The sequence below is a fragment of the Tursiops truncatus genome, chromosome 17 (genome assembly GCF_011762595.2).
Source record: "Tursiops truncatus isolate mTurTru1 chromosome 17, mTurTru1.mat.Y, whole genome shotgun sequence".
Classification (NCBI taxonomy): Eukaryota; Metazoa; Chordata; class Mammalia; order Artiodactyla; family Delphinidae; genus Tursiops; species Tursiops truncatus.
In genome coordinates, this window is record NC_047050.1 from 46,528,070 (window position 1) to 46,548,224 (window position 20,155).

Genomic DNA, 20,155 nt, shown 5'->3' on the forward strand with positions numbered 1-20,155 from the left:
TGAGTAATTGAGTTAGTTTTAGGCATTTAGACTTAGAATTTTAAATTGTAATCTTAATTTTATACATGGTATTGGATTATTTAAGAGAAAAGTTTTATTATATTTATAAATTTAACAACTTATAAGGATATTAAGGACTTTAAAAGTGTTAATTTAGACAATTAATTGAAGAGAAAATCTAATATGTTAAGTTAACAAACATAGTTTAAAATGTTTGAAGATGTTGAATTAACTAAATTTATAAATGGGACTAAAATTATTAAAAGTCTTCTGAAAAGTAATTGTTTAAATGTGGTAGGCCTATCAGTAGAGTAATAAGATTTGTAATCTGAAATTTAAAGTGCAAGAGAGAAAGAGATTTTGAATTTGTAGCTTTAATAAATTAAGTCCTTTCTTGTTAAAAAAAAAAAAAGAATGCTTGACTTTTACCAGGGAAAAAATATTTGAACATGCCAATAGAAAATTGGCATGGGTTTTAGATTAGATTCACCTGCACATAATAGAAAGCCCGTAATAACAGGAGCTTATGTAAAAGGTTTATTCCATCATGAAAAAGAAGTATATAAGTAGACAATCCAGGCCAAGAATGGCAGCTTAAAAAAATAGTCATTAATCAATTCTAAAGACATCAGTTTAGATTTTAAAAGAAATAGCAATTAATATCCCTAAAATAAGATCCACCAATATATTGTCTATAAGCAACATGCTGAACTCATTTTCACCATACAAATCTATTCCTCCTCCTGTGTTACATATATCGCTATCACTACTATACACCTGGGAGTCATCCATTCATAGTTTTGATAATCCTTATCTCCATCCCCATTGATATTAGCTTACTTTTATGTTATACCTCTGTTATAGCAGCAATCTCCTATTAGTTAAAACAAAACGAAAACCTTGGACTTGACATTACAGTGATTTTTGTCTTTTTCTACTATCTTTATTAATAAACTTTGTTTCTTAGTATAATATGTGACTATGGTCTATTAAGATATTTAATGGATCTTGCTATTTCAGTCGGAATGTGGAACAGGGACTTCGAGGGACACGCTCTACTACGGGACATTATAATACAATTAGCCGAATGGATAGACATCGTGTCATGGATGACCATTATTCTCCAGATAGAGACAGGTAAATATGATCAAATACTATTAGAGCTTATTATAATTGCTGCCTTCAGGAAGAAGGTATTACCATAAAATATTTTCATCCTGAACTTGGGTATTTCTTATCTTAGTTTCTAAAACCATATGCTTCCTTTACAATACCTACATTGATTCTTGTGATTGCCACATCATTAAAAAAAATTAAAGAAACAAAAATAACCTTTTGTTTGGTAAGAAAAAAAATTCATTTTGCTCTTTCAATTTTGGTACTTTGTTAAATCAAACCAGTTAAGTTAGTGAATTTGCACATGAGGTTATATTGATAATCATGAGGAAAACAAGATGTTTTATTATTTTTACCGTATCATAACCAATTATCATATAGAAAAATACTTTCATGAGACAACAGATTTAAAGTCTTTTACATTCATCTGGGAAATAAGTGTGACTTTTTTTATATAAAAGTGTTAAGACAAGTTTGGTTTGTTTAGGAAACAGACACAAAAACTGATTCATGAAGAGGTTTTTCCTCATGGCTTTCAGTAAACCTTTTAAGCAACTTAAAGAATCATGCTTGTCAGCTGCTGTACTTGAGAGACTTCTCTGAATTTGCTCTATTAAATGTGATATACTTAGAAGTAATATGCTATGTTTCAATACATACGTTAATTACTACTAATTTTTTTAAGTTAAGCAAATTGGTTAACCCTCTAATTCATGGTTTGGTTACATATAAAATAGAAAATGCTATGATATATCCCCAAAACTATTAAGAGGATTTAAGATAAAGATTAGGATAGAAAGCTTAAATTACTATTCAGAGAATATTATGATGAAATAACACGGGAACTCAGAATTCTCTTTGTATGCATCCTAAACTAATTTTAGTAAAAACACTTGTGGGTTTTCAATCAATTGATATGAAAATTTGCTGTCAATATTTATATATTTAATTGTTTTATCTAAATCTAGGGTTATACTCAGTTCATGCTTATAATTTCATTGTGTTGGAGTACACTTTTCCAAAAGAAAAGATAGAGAATATCTTAGTCTTTAATAGTGTCAAACAAGTGTTGGCTTTTGTGTCTGAGATCTAAGAAGAAATAAGAACTTATTAAATTAATATCTTTCTTAGTGTTGAATGAAAGTTAATGTAATGTTTTCTTTTTCATTTATTTGACTTTTTCATAGTGGTCTGTGTCTTTAGGGGTAATTATAGGCATGCTACCTATAGAAATTGATGTTTATCAAGTACAATAATAGTGAATATGTTAGTGTGATTAGGAAGGAGTCATATTAGGGTGGATAAATGAGTTTTTTGATACCTAACAGAACTTAAGTAATTTTTGGAAATTATTTATGTAATGATTCATAAACTCCTTGTTCATTGAATGTTTGTTAAACAAATGATGAGGGAGAAAAGTCTGAAATGGCTTTAAATCTTCCCAGTTTATATAAAATGGACTTGATATTTTCTCGGAAGATAATACGGTATGGTCTAAATCTTGCAGAGAAGAATAGAATAAAGTTAACCTCTAGAATTATACTTACAAACAAAAATAGTCATTATCATATCAAATGCATAATATTTTATCAGTATTTTAAGACATATAGCCCTAAGGCTAGTGACCAGAAAAATGCTATTAAATCCTTGGTATTAGTTAATATTTGAATTAGTCATAATTGAAATGTCATATTTTCTTGTTTACTTTATAACTTCATGAATTTTTTAGTTTAGCAAAAATGTTCAAGTAATTCAGAAGTTTTGGGGAAAGATGATCCATGTGGTTTCATTGCTTTTGTGTTGTACATCACCAGATCATAATTACTCTTAATTGTGAGCTGTTTCAAATCCTTTTTGAAATAAATAAAATAGAATTTCATTTAAATAGGACTGTAAAACCATTTCTAATATATTAATTTTGAATTATTTTTGTAATCATTATTCATTAACATGAAGAATCAAAAATAAAAATACAGTATTATTCATGTAGGTAGTCTATCATATTATTAAACAATGGGTTCTTAATTTCTGTTTTATCCTAATATTCTAAAAGATTTTCTATAATAGAATGCATGTGAAAGCATTGTAATTTTTATGTACTATTTAGAAGGTAAGAATACTTTAGACCTCTTACAGTGAACTTTCATGAACAGCATTTTATAGAGTCAATCAATAATACTGTTGATTAAAAAGCCTAAAAGAGAATTTCCTTTGAGAGAGTAGGTAAAATTTAGGTATTTTGAGTGGTGCATTAACCTTTCTTGTCAGTAAGAATTGACACACTGACCTTAATAGTATTTCATGGAATGTACTTTTTTCATAGGATTTGGAACCAAATGGCATTGGGTTTGAATTTAAGCTTTTTGCCACTTGCTAGCAGTGTATCTTTGTGAAAACGAATCTCTTTAACACTTGATTTCCTTATCTATAAAATTAGAATATTAGTACCAACTTTATAGGGTTGTTGGGTAGATTAAGTGACATAGTGCCTCCAGTTGCATGGTACTCAAAAAAGGTGCCTTACTCTTAACATTTTAAAAGGATTTTTGGCTTACAAATAATTTACATTTTAATGTGCTTATCAATTAAGCAGAGAAATCAGTCAATTCAGGTGTTTTTTAAAGACGTTTGTAGAGAATATAGGACATGAGTTGTACCTTGAAAAAATGGGCATGTTTATTCAGGCAAGAACAAAAGCAAAGACACAGAGGCAGAATACACATGTACATCAGAAAGACCCAGTACGAAGGATGCAGGACTTGGAAACATATTGGAAAGTGTGAATGAAGATAATGGCTTTTACATTGGCTATATTGGGTGAGAAATGATGCTATTTGACATTAATTTGTAGTACCTGGTTAAACTTAAGGGTGTAACAATATCCTTTTCTTATAGGTAACATAAAAAAAATTATATATAAAATTTTGATTGGATCTTTGCACATCTCACTTTATTTTCATGAGTCAAATTCCTATTATGTTTTGAAAAGAAAGTAGGTTCATTACAAGTAATTCAGAAACTTGGATACAAGGATATTAACTAAAAATGATTAATTGTAATGGCCATCTTTCATCTTCCTTTTCATCGCCCATACTTTTTGTATCATTGTTTCTCTGGTAAATCCTGGTAACTACTACAACAAGGAACATCATTTTTCTGGGGCAAACCATGTGACTTTAGTATTAGAAATATTTCAAGAGCTTATTTGTTTATAGGAGTTAATTTACTATTAGAATAAGTGTGGAGTACTAGATACTATTTCTGTAGCATGTCAGAGATATCTTACAGTACATATTTTTATGTCTATCCTAGAGACCGAAATATATTGGTTGCATTTAATTCCATAGAGTATACTTTTAGCATAAAAAGAAAAAAAACATAACACTGGCAGAAGATATATTACTTCATAAACTTTTTTCTTCTATGCATTCAATGAATGCAGTTATATTCTAAAACGAAAAATGCCCTGTTATATGGATCTCTGAAATACCTCACACACATGCTATTTCTCTACTCTTTATCAGGCAACCAGCTACCAGAAAGTGCCAAACATACCTATAACTATTTATAGTCTTTTTGTGGTCCTTTCAGTTATAAACTATGAGAGAAATGCATCTCTGAAAGTTTGAAAATATAGAGAAAGTAAATGAAAAGAGAGAATTCATCGTACAAAAACAATACAACTTTTTATTCATTATATTTCAGGAATATATTTTAGCTTATTTAAATCATAGTATATTTTAGGAACTATAAGGTAGCAAAACAGTAACAATATCAGAGACAGAGCAGAAAGTTTGGAATTAGGTTGAGATTGTTGGAAACTTAGCTTTCAAAATCTACAGGTTACTTAAGAATAAGATTTTTATCTCCTTTTGCAGTCCTTTTTATGTATCTGCTAGTCCTAAAAGGTAACATTCAGGCTAATGAAATATATAGAAGGATAATTCATTAAAAATATAATTTTGTTTTGTCTTCAAAGATTATATTTCTTAGTAAGAATCAGAGTGTGTCAGGAAATTGGATCAGTAATCTTGTTCAGTTCTTTGAATAGTGATATTTTTTTCTCATGATTTGAGAATCTGTTACTTCATTTCTTTCTCTTTTTAAAATTTAGTCACTTTTTTAGTTTTCTATTTTATTCTTTTACAGTGAATTACAGCTCTGCTCAATTTTTTAAAAATTTCAAACAAATTGGATTAAATGCATTTCGTAATATAACAACTTTAACTCATTATGAATATTCATGCCTATTGCTTAGATTTTATAATATCTGTTAATTTGGGGAGAAAAGTAAGAATACTTTAATAGAGAAGTATAAATAAAATGTTTTTAAGTTGTACTAATTGGATGCAGCAAAGGACTTCTGTATCTTAAGTGGATTTTAGGGGGCTTACTAAAACAGTATGGTTAATTTGTGTAATATTCATAGATGCGTCTTTATACTTTTCACTCCATCTCAAGGGGGGATCATGACCAGATTAGGTTAAGAGGTATAACATATCTATAGAAAAGTATATAGTCAGGGTTCTCCAGAGAAACAGAACTAGTAGGTTGGATAGAGAGAGAGGGATTTATTTTGAGGAATTGGCTCACATGAATATGGAGGCTGAAAAATTCTACCATCTGCTGTCTGCAAGGTGGAGACCCATGAAATGGTGGTATAATTCAGACCAAGTCCAAAAGCCAGAGAACCTGAGAGATGATGGTATAAATCTCAGTCAGAGGGCCAGAGAGTTATGAGATGTCTAGCTCAAAAATGAGGCAGGAAAAAAGGGAAAAATTCCTCCTTCTTCTTACTTTTGTTCTACTCAAGCTCTCACCAGATTGCCTGATGCCCACCCACAATGAAAAGGGAAATCTACTGATTCCATCCTGAATCTCATCCTGAGACACCTTCACATACATACCCAGAAATGATGTTTAATGTGGACACCCCTTGGCCAATTAAGTTGACACATAAAATTAACCATCACAAAAAGGGAAATAAAACAAACTGTTGCTTGATGAAGGTGATTCCTGTACAATGTTTTCTTTCGTGTTATAGAGACAAAATTAATTATAAACCTCCCCAAGGAAAATATTAGAAATTGGATGATGATATATATGTTCTATGATATGAAAATTTTAACAAGCTTTGAATTTTACACATTTTTGTTACTCTTAAGTAATTTTCAGAGACAGTTGATTCCTTTTTAATGCAATAAATCCCAACATCACTACTGCTGGATTTTCTTTCTCCTCTTTGTAAAGCCAAGAAAGTCTCTTTTTGATACCATTTTCCCTATTTTCTTATACTACATAGGTTTGTAATTTTTTGTTTACAGTTCTAGAATGTTTCTATGATTATGTGAACAACTGCTCTCTTTGGACAGTAGGTTGACCATGAAAACAGTGTAATTGTGTTATACTTTTTAGTTCAACCCAAAATATATTTATTGAGTGGGTCAAGCATTATGCACAAAGATTTAAAATAGGCTTCCTCCTGGTCTAGATAAACAGATGATCCAACTGATTATACTAAGTAATTCATACCAACTAATTATACAGTATACCAACTAGTTATAAAATGTAGAAGACTGGGTGGCCTAAGCATAGTAGTGTTGGAACAGATTGGAGAGAAAATTACTTGCTTGTATCTATTGGAAAGACCTTCAAAGAGAAGTTGGACTTTAAAAATGAGAAGAATTTTGAAAGGCAATGAAGTGGAGACAGGGAGTATGATGGGCATTCTTGGATGAGTGATGAGCATGAACAGAGTCTGGAAGTCAGGAGAGTATGGGAAATATTTAGAGAATCTTAGGTAGTCTGTTGTACCTAGATAAAAAGTTGTGGTATGGGAAAAGGGAAGTAATAGGAGATGAAGATTGAATGTAGCTTACAACTTAGTTGGTGTACCATTTTAAAGAATATATACTTGTTTTTTGATATGGGAAGCCATTGAAGGATTTGGAGCAATGTGCCTACATGATCAGAAACATACTTCCATAGACAGAGTGGACCAGGAGAGGGTTGGATTCTGAAGGAAAGGAGACCTAATAGAAGGTTATTTCAGTGAACATGGTAAGCCTGATTTAAGGTAGTGGCAGAAGAAAAGGAAAAGAAGGAATAAATCTGAGTTATTCAGGCATTAGAATGAGCAATGTTTGTAAATCAATTGAATGTGGAAAATAAGGAAAATGGAGGAGTTAAATTTTGAGATTTTAAAGCTTGGTTTATTAAGTAAATATTTAAATCCTTAGTTGAAAGTGGAATTAAAAGAAAAGGAATAGCTAAAGTATTATATTAAATTCCAAAGGGGGATTAAAGAGTTATATATGAAACTAGAAGGGCCTTTAGAGATTATAGGGTACTATGTTCTAAAGAGGTACGTGAAGAATTGCTGTTGTAGGTAAGGATGAAGCCAAATGGGTAGGGTCTAAGCTTCTTCCTCCCTCTGTAGCAGTGCCATTTTGATTTTATTGAATTCCTAAATATTGGTTTTACATAAAATTTTGTTTGAAAAACAACTGGTCTTCCACCCAAAAAGAAAGTTGGAAAACTACTGCTCCAGCCCCCTTATTTCACAAATGTAGCACCAGATGTCCAAATAGGCCAATGTCTTGCTTATCTCACAATTAACATGTGTTTTTCTAAAATGCCTACATGACACTCAAGCAGCCATGTGGCGATCCCAGGAAGCGCCTGGAAATGTGAAACCCAAAGACAAATCAAGGCTAAACCAAAGTGAGAATTTACACTATAAAAACAAATAATATTATCCAGAAAGAAGGTGTTGGAGTATAAAGAAGGTCGAGGAACAAATCTTGGGAAACCACTGTCTCTGAGGAATAAAAAGAAAGGGAATCAGTAAGTGAAATGGATAAAGAAGCACTTAATAGGCAGAGACCGGACCAATGTGTACATGTTAAGAGCCTGAATTTTGGCTGAAGAAAGCCCTGAGTTTGAAACCAGTCCTGCTACTTACTTTACGGCCGTGCGCAAGCACTCACAGCCTAGTTTCTCTGTCTGTGGGAATACTAGACCCTATCTCAAAGAGTTGTTACGGGAAGCAAATGAGATCTAGACAAAGCTTTAATGGAGTATGTGGCACATAGTTAAGTGTTATATAAACACTATTTTTTTTCATTGAAGTATAGTTGATTTACAATGTCATGCCAATCTCTGCTGTGCAGCAAAATGACTCAGTTATACACATATAGACATTTTTAAATATTCTTTTCCATTATGGTTTATCACAGGATATTGAATATAGTTCCCTGGACTATACAATAGGGCCTTGTTGGTTATCCATTCTAAATTTCTAATAGCCAGAGAGAATAGTGTTTCAGAAACCAAGAGAGTGTCAAGAAATAGAGGTTGAAAATCATTGTCTAAAACCATAGATAAGTGGAGTGTGATGAAGATCAAGAGGAAATTAAAGGACTTTTTAGAATTTCACAGGTAATATTCACAGCTTCAAGAGAATGATAGAGACAGAAATCAAATCACAGTAAGCTTTAAGCATGAGAAGTGAGAAAGTGGTAGCAAGAATTGTAGATATGTCTAAGATGTTTTATGATGAAAAAAAGTCAGAGGAAGGCAAGGTTAGTGAAGTTTTATTTTTAGGATTAAGTGCAGTTGTGGAAGGGAAGGCATGAGACAAAAATGAATGAAGCAAGGTCATGTGGGAAGTAGGATTACAAGTAGAGGAATTGCCTCTTCGTTTGCTGCAAAAGAGGACAAGTGGAGATATAAATATATATGTACTCTATATTTAGAGGTGTTGAGAGAGACCAAGATTGGTTTCCATTTTTTACTGAAACATAATGATCATCTGCCAAAATTAAGTGTTTTGACATGAAAGACTTAAAAAAATAGAAAATTTTAGATCAGTGCTATAGAAAGAAGAGAATCAGCTACAGAAGGGTAAAAAGGTCAATGTGCTACTTTGATGGCTTATGGTAGTCATGAGGCATGAAGTGTAGCAGAGCCAATAGCATGTAATAAACATATAATAAACATAGTGAATGGAAAATGGATAGCATCTGATACATTTACAAAATAAAATTAGTATTCAATTAAAGGAATTTGAATCAGTTTGCTCCTTTCTAAATGGAATTTTATAAACTCTTTTAGTTACTTTTAATTAGTAATGATTGAAAAAGAAATAGCTACCTTATAAAATCTCCTAAGTGTGATAAGTATTAGAAATTACCTCTTTTATTATTTTTGTCTTAAGCTTTCTGGTTATTTTATTATTTTTCTCTTTCTACCTTTCCTCCTAAAAAATGAGAAAGCATCTGTATTGTATAACATTTTATAGATGGTGCTAAAGATGTTTGAGTGATAATTGATAAGATTTTATTTTGAAATATTATTTGTTTAATCTCAATTTGTTACATTTTCTTGTGTTTTGTTTTAGAATATTTAGCATATTTTAACCTTTAGCACTGCCATATTACAATGGACATTGGGAGGAAGGAGCAAGCTTTCCAGTAACAGTTTTCATTTGCTTTGCTTACTATCTGCTTATCTTTTTTGAATCTCACTTTTAAAAATTAAAATGTACTTTCTCATTTCTTTCCTGAGTCTCATTTATATTCTTGTTTCTACCATGCTTGCAGTCATTTTCTTACTCTACCTCGCTCCAGATACAGTCAGACCATTGAACATCATCACAGGGATGGCAGGTATATTTTTCTTACAATTGAGTCTGTTCGTAGAATTGCATGTGCCTATCTATTGATATGATATAACTCACTTCTATTTTTGTTTTTTATATATACATATATGGTTATTGATGAAACATAGAAGTATTATCCTTATAAAATAGTAGAAAATAAAGCATATATAAACACTTTAATTGTGTTAGGATGTCAAAAATATAGCTTCCCTTAATGGGCTAGGATCATCTCTGATGATTCTAAACGTTTAACTCACCAGAAATTACATTTGACTCTTATTACATACAAAAGTAGAATAACAGTATTATTAAAAATTAATTGCATTTGACAGCCCACCTTCCTCTGCAGCACTAGTTGATAATTAGATATTTAGGCAGAACTAGTTGATTGGTACATATCTTAACAACCCACTTCCCCCACCTCCCTCTGCAGTCAGTCCTTGAAAGTGCTTAGGTTGGGCTGAGGTTTATGAGGGTAAACTCAGGTTTATGGTTACCTTGTCAAAGGTGGCTGTGATCTACTCATTGGTTATAGTAGATGAACCCAGATCCCTGGAGAATACTGAGTCTGTCTACCCAGACCCAGTATTTCTAGTCTACCACCATTCTCCTTGTACTGAAGGGAAATATAAATTACCTGGCATTTAACAGAAAGGAAGATTAGCTTTCTAGTTAATCCTAGAAGGAAATCGAGTGGGGAAAGAAGGTCTGTAAAGCTTGCAGCTTCTCAAGGCTAAACGTAGCTTTAGTGATTTGAGCCAGTTCAGTGACAACATTTTTAGGCCCGGTAGGCAGAGAAAACGGCAATAATAATGTGGTTGTGGATTTAGCTGTATAGATAAGGAATTATGTGCTGTACTCACTCTGACTATGGTTTCAAAGTGATTTGGGTTATGTGTTATCACTTTTATCCTATTAGTTTAGTTAATTAATAGTTGATAATGAAAGAGCTTAGAAAAAAATAATTGAAACTAATGGGTAAATTCCTAAGGATTGAATTCATTTAGACAAATGTGGAAGGAAACATAGAGATATCATCAATAATAAATTCCTAATTCAAATTTTGTGATGTCTTTCAGTAAATGTAATTGAAATTTAGTGCCTTCCAGTTTATTATATGATAGTGGTTATTGCTATATTTTATTTTCTTTTACATTTCTCAGTCTCTTTTTCTGTTATTTTGCTTCAATACTAAATAATTTTTACTTTGTTGTTGTTAATGACTTTTATTTTTATTAGTGCTGTATATTACATTCAGACTATTTTTTGGTTGCAATGATCATACATTTATCTTACAGAAATGTGAAAAGCAGTTTTATAATTTATAATTGGGCAAAAAACAGTTTTATAATCCTTATAATTGGGCAAGACCTTTCTTAAGGTGGGTGGCGTGAATGAGACATTACTGATTATAGGCTTATTCTTCTTACACTGGTATCTTTCCAGTTAAATATAAATTAAGATCATGAACCACATTAGTTTTTTATACTCTGTATTTTTCTTAATTATCAATAAGTAGCTTGTCTGCTTCATATCATTTATTCTTTCAGTAACCCAACATAGATAGAACCAGTTCTTTATCAGCTCTAGGTTGGTTATCAATTTCATATACTTACTCAAATTCTCAGTCTCAGCCTAGCTGGCCTATTTTGATAGAGAGATTTCTGAATTGTCTTTTGTGCCATAATTTAGTTTATATTCAGGAAATACAATATCATTGATGTTTATATTAAGGTAATACAAGGTTAGAAAAATCAGTTTTAGAAAACAAGTTATCAAATAACTTACTATAAGATTTGCTGTCACTTAAATGATTCAAATCTGTGAGTCTAGTGTATACCTACTCTGGAAAAGTTGGATAGATTTTGTGAGAATGCAGTCTTTAGTTGCTTTTAAAAATATTACCTTTTATCGTTATTACTTTGACACATACAAAAGAATGTGTGCATGTTTCAAAGCATAGTAATAAAATAAGCATTTATGAATCTACTACCCGAACCAAGAACCAGAATATATGGTTGGTTATACTCCTTGCATCTACCTATAGGCTCCTTGCCTATTGCATTCGTATGCCTCTTCCAAAGAAGTAGTAAGTGCTGTACTGAACATTCAGCTTAATATTTCCTTCCTTTGTTTTTTTTTTAAAGTGACTTTGATCATTTATTTCACTCTGCTAACTTCCTGAGTTACTCGGTCCCGCTGACTCCCACTTAAATCCACTATGAGATTCTGGGGATTGTTGAAAATATAAAAACTCTTCTAGTCACCTATCCCTTCTTCTTTATTTATTACTGTAACATTCCATGCTTCTTGTTTAACCCCTGAACCTTTGTAGGTAATACAACTGAACACAATCACCCATTTCCCTTACACATTGATATCATCTGTTGACCTCTTGGTTATGCTATTTTATGCATGTGGCTTTAGTTTTCCTCTTTATCACAATTTCTGCCATGAGCCTGAGTGCTGTTAGCATTCACCTGAATGATCTATTCAGCACCCACTCACTTCCTTGACCATCTCAAATTGGAGGTAGTGAACTTTACCCCCAGTTCTACTTCACTCAGTCACTCCCATGGCCATGCTCTGAATATTATCGTCACTTGAAATTGTTCTACCTTTGAAATCTTTTTAATTTTTTAAAAAAATTTAATATTTTATATACTTTTTAAAGGTTACTTTCCATTTACAATTAATACAAAATACTTCACTCTTGGACAAGAACTACACATGGTTCCTTCTTATTCTTTCATTGAGTTACTTTTAACTCATTGGTTCTTTTATCTCAATAGACAACTCCACTCTCTTTACCCATTTACCTTTCCCAATTAGTCTCCACTTTTCTTTACTTACTTACATATCCAGAGGTTGAATCCATTCTCAAAAATATCCTCAGTTCCCTTGCTACATTGTTCTGCTTTTACCTATTTGACAAAGTCCAAATGTGGATCAATCTCTGTCTCTTGCCAAATGGTTTTTTATCTAAATTACCCAAGTTCTCCCTAACTACCTACTTGAGAAAAAATAACTGAACATTTAAAGGAAAAGTGACCTCTTTATTGAGGATTGTGGAAAGAATGAAAAGAAATTGGCACCAACTTTCTAAGTATCCAGCTTCCTGGTCTAGATTTCAAGATGGCATTAACTATCATGGTCTGGGAATTCCCTTTCTGTGAATAAATATATGTTAATAGTTCCAAGTAGACCATAGTTTGGCTGTATGAAATCTGGAATTTTCTGAATGGAATAAATGTAGTAAACTCAACATGGCATCTCCAATATGTGAAGAATCAGAACAATTGGTCTCTCTGTTTCATGTTTGTAAAATGAAATATTATGAGTGCTTTCTCTTTGGAACAGATGAAGAGAAGCTTAAATAATGTTTGCTAAACTTCTTTTATATTACTTCAGGAAACAAATATTTAACTAATATTAAGAATCAAAACTTCTTTTTCTTCTGAACAGGTTATGCTGACCAGTGCAAAATTATCTCTGATCATTGTGTATTTTAAAACACATTCAACGTTTAAACAAACATATTTAGAATGGATATCAGGTTGCCTTTTATTGATTTCCCTTTAAGATATATCCTTTATTTCAATAAATATATCTTTTATATTTTAAAATTTACCCCCAGCCCTACTTTTCCTCCTAGTAATTATCTTTACTTAAAGCTATACATAGCATATTAAGGAATCACTGACATTGCTGGTGGACAACGTGGCAACTTTTACATAAAAATGTGATGGAGGAGATGACAACTAGGCTATATCTTAAAGGAAGAATTAGAATTATTTAGGAGGAGGTAAGGTAGGATGTTGGTGGAATTTTCAAGAAATATATGAGCAAAGTTACTAAAGTAATAAACACCGTGTTTTAGTGCTGTTGGAGCATTAGCCACAAGGCAGGGAATAGCAAGAAATGAATCTGGAATGATAGAGATAGTCCTGATTATGAATAACCTTGTATACTCTCTTAAGGAACTTAGGTCTAAGACTGTATGTGATAGAGGTACTTTGAAGAGTTTTAGTTTGGGGATGGCTATAATACATTTATTCACTCTAGAATAATTACTCTAGAGACTCTGTGGGTGGTCGATTTGAGAGAAAAGGGTATGGAAAAGAAAAGCACATACCGAGGTATTTGCCTTGTTCTAGGACAGCAGAAACTCTTTGAGGGCCTGAACTAAGTAAGGTAGTGGATGGAGAGATAGAAGATGAGAGTTAATCAATTAAAATCAATAATACTTGGTAAACAATGGGATTTGGATGTTGTGGGGGAATCAAGAGTCAAGAAACGCTCCTAGTCTTACAGCTTGGGTAACTGGGTGCCTGTGGTACCTTAAAAAGATGGGGGGAATTGTTAGGAGAGGAATCAGTTTCGGTGAGAGACAAGTTCAGTTTTGGAATTATTGAGAGGGCTAAGAGGAAACCTCTAGCAAGGAGTAAAATAAATAATTTTCAAGCTTAAAGTAGTTTAGTCTACGTAGAGCAATTTGCGAGTAAATTTACTACTAGTGGGAAGTAGCCACAAAATGAAAGTGAAATCAACCAGAAAGACTACCCATGAAATGGAGCCAAGGAGTTTTCCTCTGCCATGGGAAACATTATCATTTAAGTGGTAGATGAAGGAAGAGAAATTTCTGAAGGACATAGTGAAGGAAGAATGAGAAAAGTAAGAAGAATAGAGCTAAAAAATTAGAGTTATAAGAAAGAAGAAATAATGTCAGCAATAAAAATAATAAATGAAAAATGCCCATTGATTTGTCAAGGGAGAAGTCATTGGTGACTTCCACTGATGATTTTGGAAGGGTAGTGAGGGAAGAAAGGCAGAATTCAGTGGCCTGAGGCATGACTGAGAGATAAGAAAATAAATACACCAGAAGAGTGTGGAGGAGAAGTATTAGATAGGGGTATGTGATACCAGAGTAGGTTTCTTTCTTTTAGAATAAGAAATATACCCTGTGTTGATAGGCTTGGAGGAAAGAATGCTTTAGGAAAAAAAGATAGGTTGAAAACACAGGAAAAAAAGAGGATGACTGGAAGAAAGGTCTTAGAGCAGTAGGTAGGGCTAGCCACACAGGTGGAGTTTGTAAACATAAAGAAGCTCTTATTTACCATTGAGACAGGAGGAAAATAGATGAGAGAGTTGGAACTAAGTAAGTTTTTAAAGGATGTTAAATTGAAGGTAATTTTGTTTGATAACCTCAATTTTGTTGTTGCTGTAATAGAGATTACATGATTGTTTTTGAGACAAATTCCTGAGGATTCCCAGAGGTTGAATATGATGTTTGATTGAAAATGAGAAAGTTTAAATAGTTGTTGGGTAAAAACTGATGGGAACTGATTAAATATAAGTAGAAAGATTTTTGGTTATGCAACCACGGCAAATGTTGGAAACCATGAATTTGTAATGTGCCAACCTGTATGAATGTATGCTTTGCTTAAGCAATACCCAGTTGCCTAGATGTTGAAGAATCAGATTATTGAATTGAACCAATTTTAGGGTTTTGATGAATGTTTGGAAGATTTGGTATAAAAGGGAATCTGAGTGTTTTTATAGGAGGGGTTCAGATGATCAGTCACAGAGTCTAGGATGAGAAGGATGGAAGAAAAGCAAAGAGGGTGCTATATACTGGCAGGAATTGGTTGGACCAAGGAACAAAAAGTATCAAATGGAGATTAAGTAAGTTGGGAGTGAGATTATAAAACACCTGACAGAAATAATGATTGTCATCAGTTTGAGATATTGGAGTTTAATATTTCTGAGTTTAAATAGTTTCATTGGATTCTAAGATCCACAGTGTTTCCCTAGGAGGGAGCGCTGATGCAGGAAAAAAATGACAATTATTGAAGTTTTGAAGATCCAAGAGTTGTGGTTCAAGATTATTGAACAATTTTCTGCACGTGCATTGAAATCTCCTAGCATTACCATAGGAATTACGGTAAAGAAGACGGCAGACACCCAATTCCTCAAATTATCAATGACTAAGGGATAGTGATTGGAAGTGGGATAGATATTAGCAACCTGAATTAATAATGGATCTTATAGCCAAGGGGCATGCTGAATAGAAATAAGGACATGTACATTACAGTGGGAGAGTAATGGCCAGAGTGTCTCTAGGGAACCAATCTCTCCTAAATCCATGGACTTTGAAATGTGAAAGAATAAGTAGCTTCTGCAGGTGAGAGTTACACTGGAAGGAGAGTCTGCAGCGTTGAGCTAAATGTTATTTAAGGTAGGGATATGCAGAAACCATTCTACAGAATGGTTGATGACGTAAGGAAGTTAGTTAACAGTGGATAAGGATTCTTGAAAATATAGCTAAGAGAATCAGAGAATATTAAAGTGGTACAGAAGAGAATACAAGAAATGAAGAATTTAGAGAGAAGATATCGGGGGCAATTGGGCTTGCCCTTTACTTGATACTAAGAATTACAGAGATAAGATGCTTAAATAGAAGTGATATACCTCAACTATCCTAAATTTATCCTAAGTTGTTTTGGTGCCAAAATTGGAAGTTGTTTTGGTGCCAGAACTGAGTTAGGTTCTGGGAAGGGTCTGACCTGAGGCTAGAGTAGTGCTGAGGGATGCCATAGCGTTTGAAGAGAGGCAGTGAATGGTCTTTTCTTAAGGTATTTGGGGCCATGACTAGGACCCTAATTAGAGAAAGGTTTCTGACAAAACTAGTGGAGTCACAGGAGGATGAGATTCCTGTGTGGAATGTAGAATGTTTTCCTGTAGATGCCCTATCTGAGAAGTATACTGAAAGCCCTTAGTGAATGGGATCAAATCTAAGTAATTCACACTTCCTGAGCTACCCCTCCCCTTTTTGCCTTAATTTCTTTGCATTGTTACAAACCTCCTTTCCTCTTAGAAGCATTTTCTTCTCCATCACAAGTAATCTATTTGTGTTTCTGACTGTACGCTTTCTTAATTTCTCTGGAATTTTCCTCCATTCATTATTTCTTGTTTCCCTTACATTTCAATCTCTCTTACTTTACTAATTTGTTTTTCCTCAAATTGTTGTACGGAGGACTGTTGAAATCTCCTTGATAATACCTTCTTTCTATTCTGCCACACCTTCAAGCTCCCTTGAGAATGATCAGTTTCTCTCTCTTACTTGGGTCATGTTTCTTGACTATGTATTTTTACATATGCTTTCTCCACTCCTTCATCAGCTCCTAAGCATTAACCCTCTACAGTCTGACCTCTGCTTCCAGCACTTTATTTTAAATGATTTTCTCCATGGTTCTTATTTGCTGTATCTTTTTACACATATTTATCCTTGTTATGTCCTTGCATCTGCCATTATTAACCACTTCTCTTTTTAGCCTCTCTAATGAATAGTGAAATATTAATATAATACAGTGACTTCTCAAACTGTCTGATTATCTGACTGACATCTGTACAAGAATATTCTTGCAACGCTTCACAAATTTAAGTCCAAACCTGAAGTTACTCTCGTTCTTCCCAAGAATTCTTCTATTTCTGTTACTAGATCATCCTTTCATTTTGGAGGCTGGGAATTTCAGGCTCTTTCCTTGGTTTATTCATGTCTTTCATTTAATTCATATGGTGATTTGCCAAACGTTATATAGAGGAAAAAAAAAAAACCATCCCTGGTCAAATAAGTTAACAGGCTTTAGAACCAAGAAAGCACAATTCAAATTCCAGCTCAAAAAATATCTAATTGTGTGACTTTGACCAAGTTTCTGTGAGCCTTAGTTTGCTTATTTCTAAGATGAGAGAGATTGAATTATACAATTTCTGAGATTCCTTCTAACCTTAAAATTCTGTTTGTATAATTCTGTATATTGTATATTTTGTACATTGTGATTTATGTTTGTCATCCATACCTTCTTCTGTTTCCAAACTTTTACTACAAGTCAGCCTTTTCCTACTCTAATTCATTCCATACACTACTGCTGAAGTCATCTTCTTAATTCATCACTTAAAAAGTACCTTTGTTCAGAACTTTTTGGTCACTCTCATTGAAAATTAAACCCTGTCTTAACCTCTTAACTAGATGTTTAAGATCTCTATAAACTGACTCCAAGCTAATTTTCTAACATTTTACCACATTCTACTTTCTGTTATTTCTAGTATTTCCATTTGACTCTTTTTCTCCCCTCCAACCAGATTTATTGACCATAACAAAATTCTATATACAAAGTGATCTAGACCTGTTGCTTCAAAACAAGATCTTTTCTTACTAACATTTTGATAGGTCAGTCCATACAATGTCAAAAAGTGCTTACTCTAAAATTAATAGAAAAATGTCCAATGCATATTAAATGAATGACCTAACTATTGAAACTCTAATAACTCTTTAAGATAATTAACATAGGTAGACTGTAGTCCCTATCACAGGCTTCTGGAGAACTGACATGGGACGTCAGAAGGCCATTTTGTGCAATGCCACTGTGACGCCTTTGTGTTTCTGGATCATGATGTTCCCATTGTCTGATTCTAGACACAACACAGGAATATCAGTGGGGTCAGAGGTTAGCTTAGCTGCTTGCTGGGCTAGAACGATATCACCCAAGCCTGCTCATCTGACCGGGTCCCACGGCAGCCCAGGTTAAGTCCCTGTGAATCTGTGACCAGGGCTCCATCAATGGATGGATTCTGCACTGTGTCCTCCAAGTGCTACTCAGAAGTCGTCTTCATCCCACCCACTGTGTGCCAGGCCCAGGACTGCACAGCACATGGCGTCCTTCTTCACTACTGGCCTCCCATTTGACTCTTTTTTATGGTTGCCGTCTATCTGCTGATATTTCTTCAGCTTTTCATGCAGGAGATATTGTCCATCCTTTCTAAGATAGTCTTTAACATGCGAATCATATAATATTTTAAATTCCCTGCCTGATAGTCCCAACATGTGTCCTAGCTGAGTCTGACTCTGTTGATTGCTTTGTCTCTTGACAGTGGGACTCATCTTTCTTGCTTTTTGGTGTTTCTAGTAATTTTGACTGTTAGACATCATGTCATCATTAGTGACTGAGGCAGATAGTATTTGTGCCTGAAAATATGCATACCTTTTGTTCTGTGTGTATGTATGTGTATTTAGGAGGGGATTAATCAGTCCTCTGACTACTACCTCTATGTGATTTGAACTGACATTATGAAGTAACAGCTAGGGGCAGCAGGCAGCAGTGTATATGAGGAGTTTCCACTATCCATGTAAAACTAGCAAACAAAAGAAATGCTAGTGAATTGTTCAAAGTTGACCAGTGAAACTTTTGAACATGGCACTCAGGTATTCTAGAGTGAGGAATATGCCTAATCACATTTACTCATGTCATACAATAGCAATGCATAATTTGGTTCTTTAGAGATAACATCTTTAAGATGTTTGTTATTTTATGGAATCTTTGAGGACCTGGGAAGGGAAAACATACTATCAATGCTTTAGTGAGATAACTTGAATTTCTTACAGTTAACAAAATGGTATTATACTTCAACATCCACTGAAAACGGAAACTATTTAGTAAAATAAGAATTTTATAGATAGGTGATAATTATATCATCTCTCAGGATTTTGAAAAAACATATATATATATATATATTTTTTGCGATACGCGGGCCGCTCACTGTTGTGGCCCCTCCCATTGCGGAGCACAGGCTCCAGACGCGCAGGCTCAGTGGCCATGGCTCACCGGCCCAGCCGCTCCGCGGCATGTGGGATCTTCCCGGACCGGGGCACGAACCCGTGTCCCCTGCATCGGCAGGCGGACTCTCAACCACTGTGCCACCAGGGAAGCCCCCAAAAAACATATTTTAAAGATGTATTAATTTGCTGTAGTTGCTGAGTAAATAATCTTGCTTATTTGTTTTGTTTCTGCTATTTTTGAAGTAAAAATGAAATAACATTGAGAATTATAACTACTATAACTGCTATAACTACTAATAAAATACTCAAAATATCCTCAAGATATTTATATTTCACATGTTTCTGTGTGTGCATGTCTACTAATACAATATATCTTTATTGTTCTGGACAAAATTGGGGTAATCTTTTCTTCTTGCTGTTTCCAACATTGACTATTTTTTAGAAAATACTTCTATAGATAAGGGAACACTTTACTTCTCTTTTTGTTGATAAAATAGGGTTATGAGAAATAGTAACATGTTTTTCTACATTAAAAGTGTTTGGTTTCTCTCATCAATATGTGTATTATTACCATTTTCACATGTTAGATTGTTATTAACTTGGCTGACCCTAGATATTGCTGTTATTTTTGAATAAAATCATTTACTTTTAACTAACATACAGAATTTAATGTTTAACTGAACAGAAATGTTCTGTAAAAAAAAAAAAATGCTGTCATGCCCAAGGAAAAGTAATCTATCTTCCTCCAAAATAATAAAATA

At 33.3% G+C, this 20,155-nt stretch overlaps 1 protein-coding gene and 1 pseudogene across 1 annotated transcript in view; one reads left to right on the forward strand and one right to left on the reverse strand.

Moving 5' to 3' along the window:
- The window catches only part of RIMS2 (regulating synaptic membrane exocytosis 2), a 626,602-nt gene that overhangs the window by 414,954 nt on the left and 191,493 nt on the right, over positions 1-20,155 (forward strand). The window contains exon 26 of the mRNA XM_033842900.2: positions 1,021-1,137. Within this exon, the coding sequence (XP_033698791.1) occupies positions 1,021-1,137 (117 nt within the window). The remainder of the gene's footprint in view (positions 1-1,020; positions 1,138-20,155) is intronic.
- LOC141276940 (ragulator complex protein LAMTOR5 pseudogene) lies at positions 18,177-18,451 on the reverse strand (annotated as a pseudogene).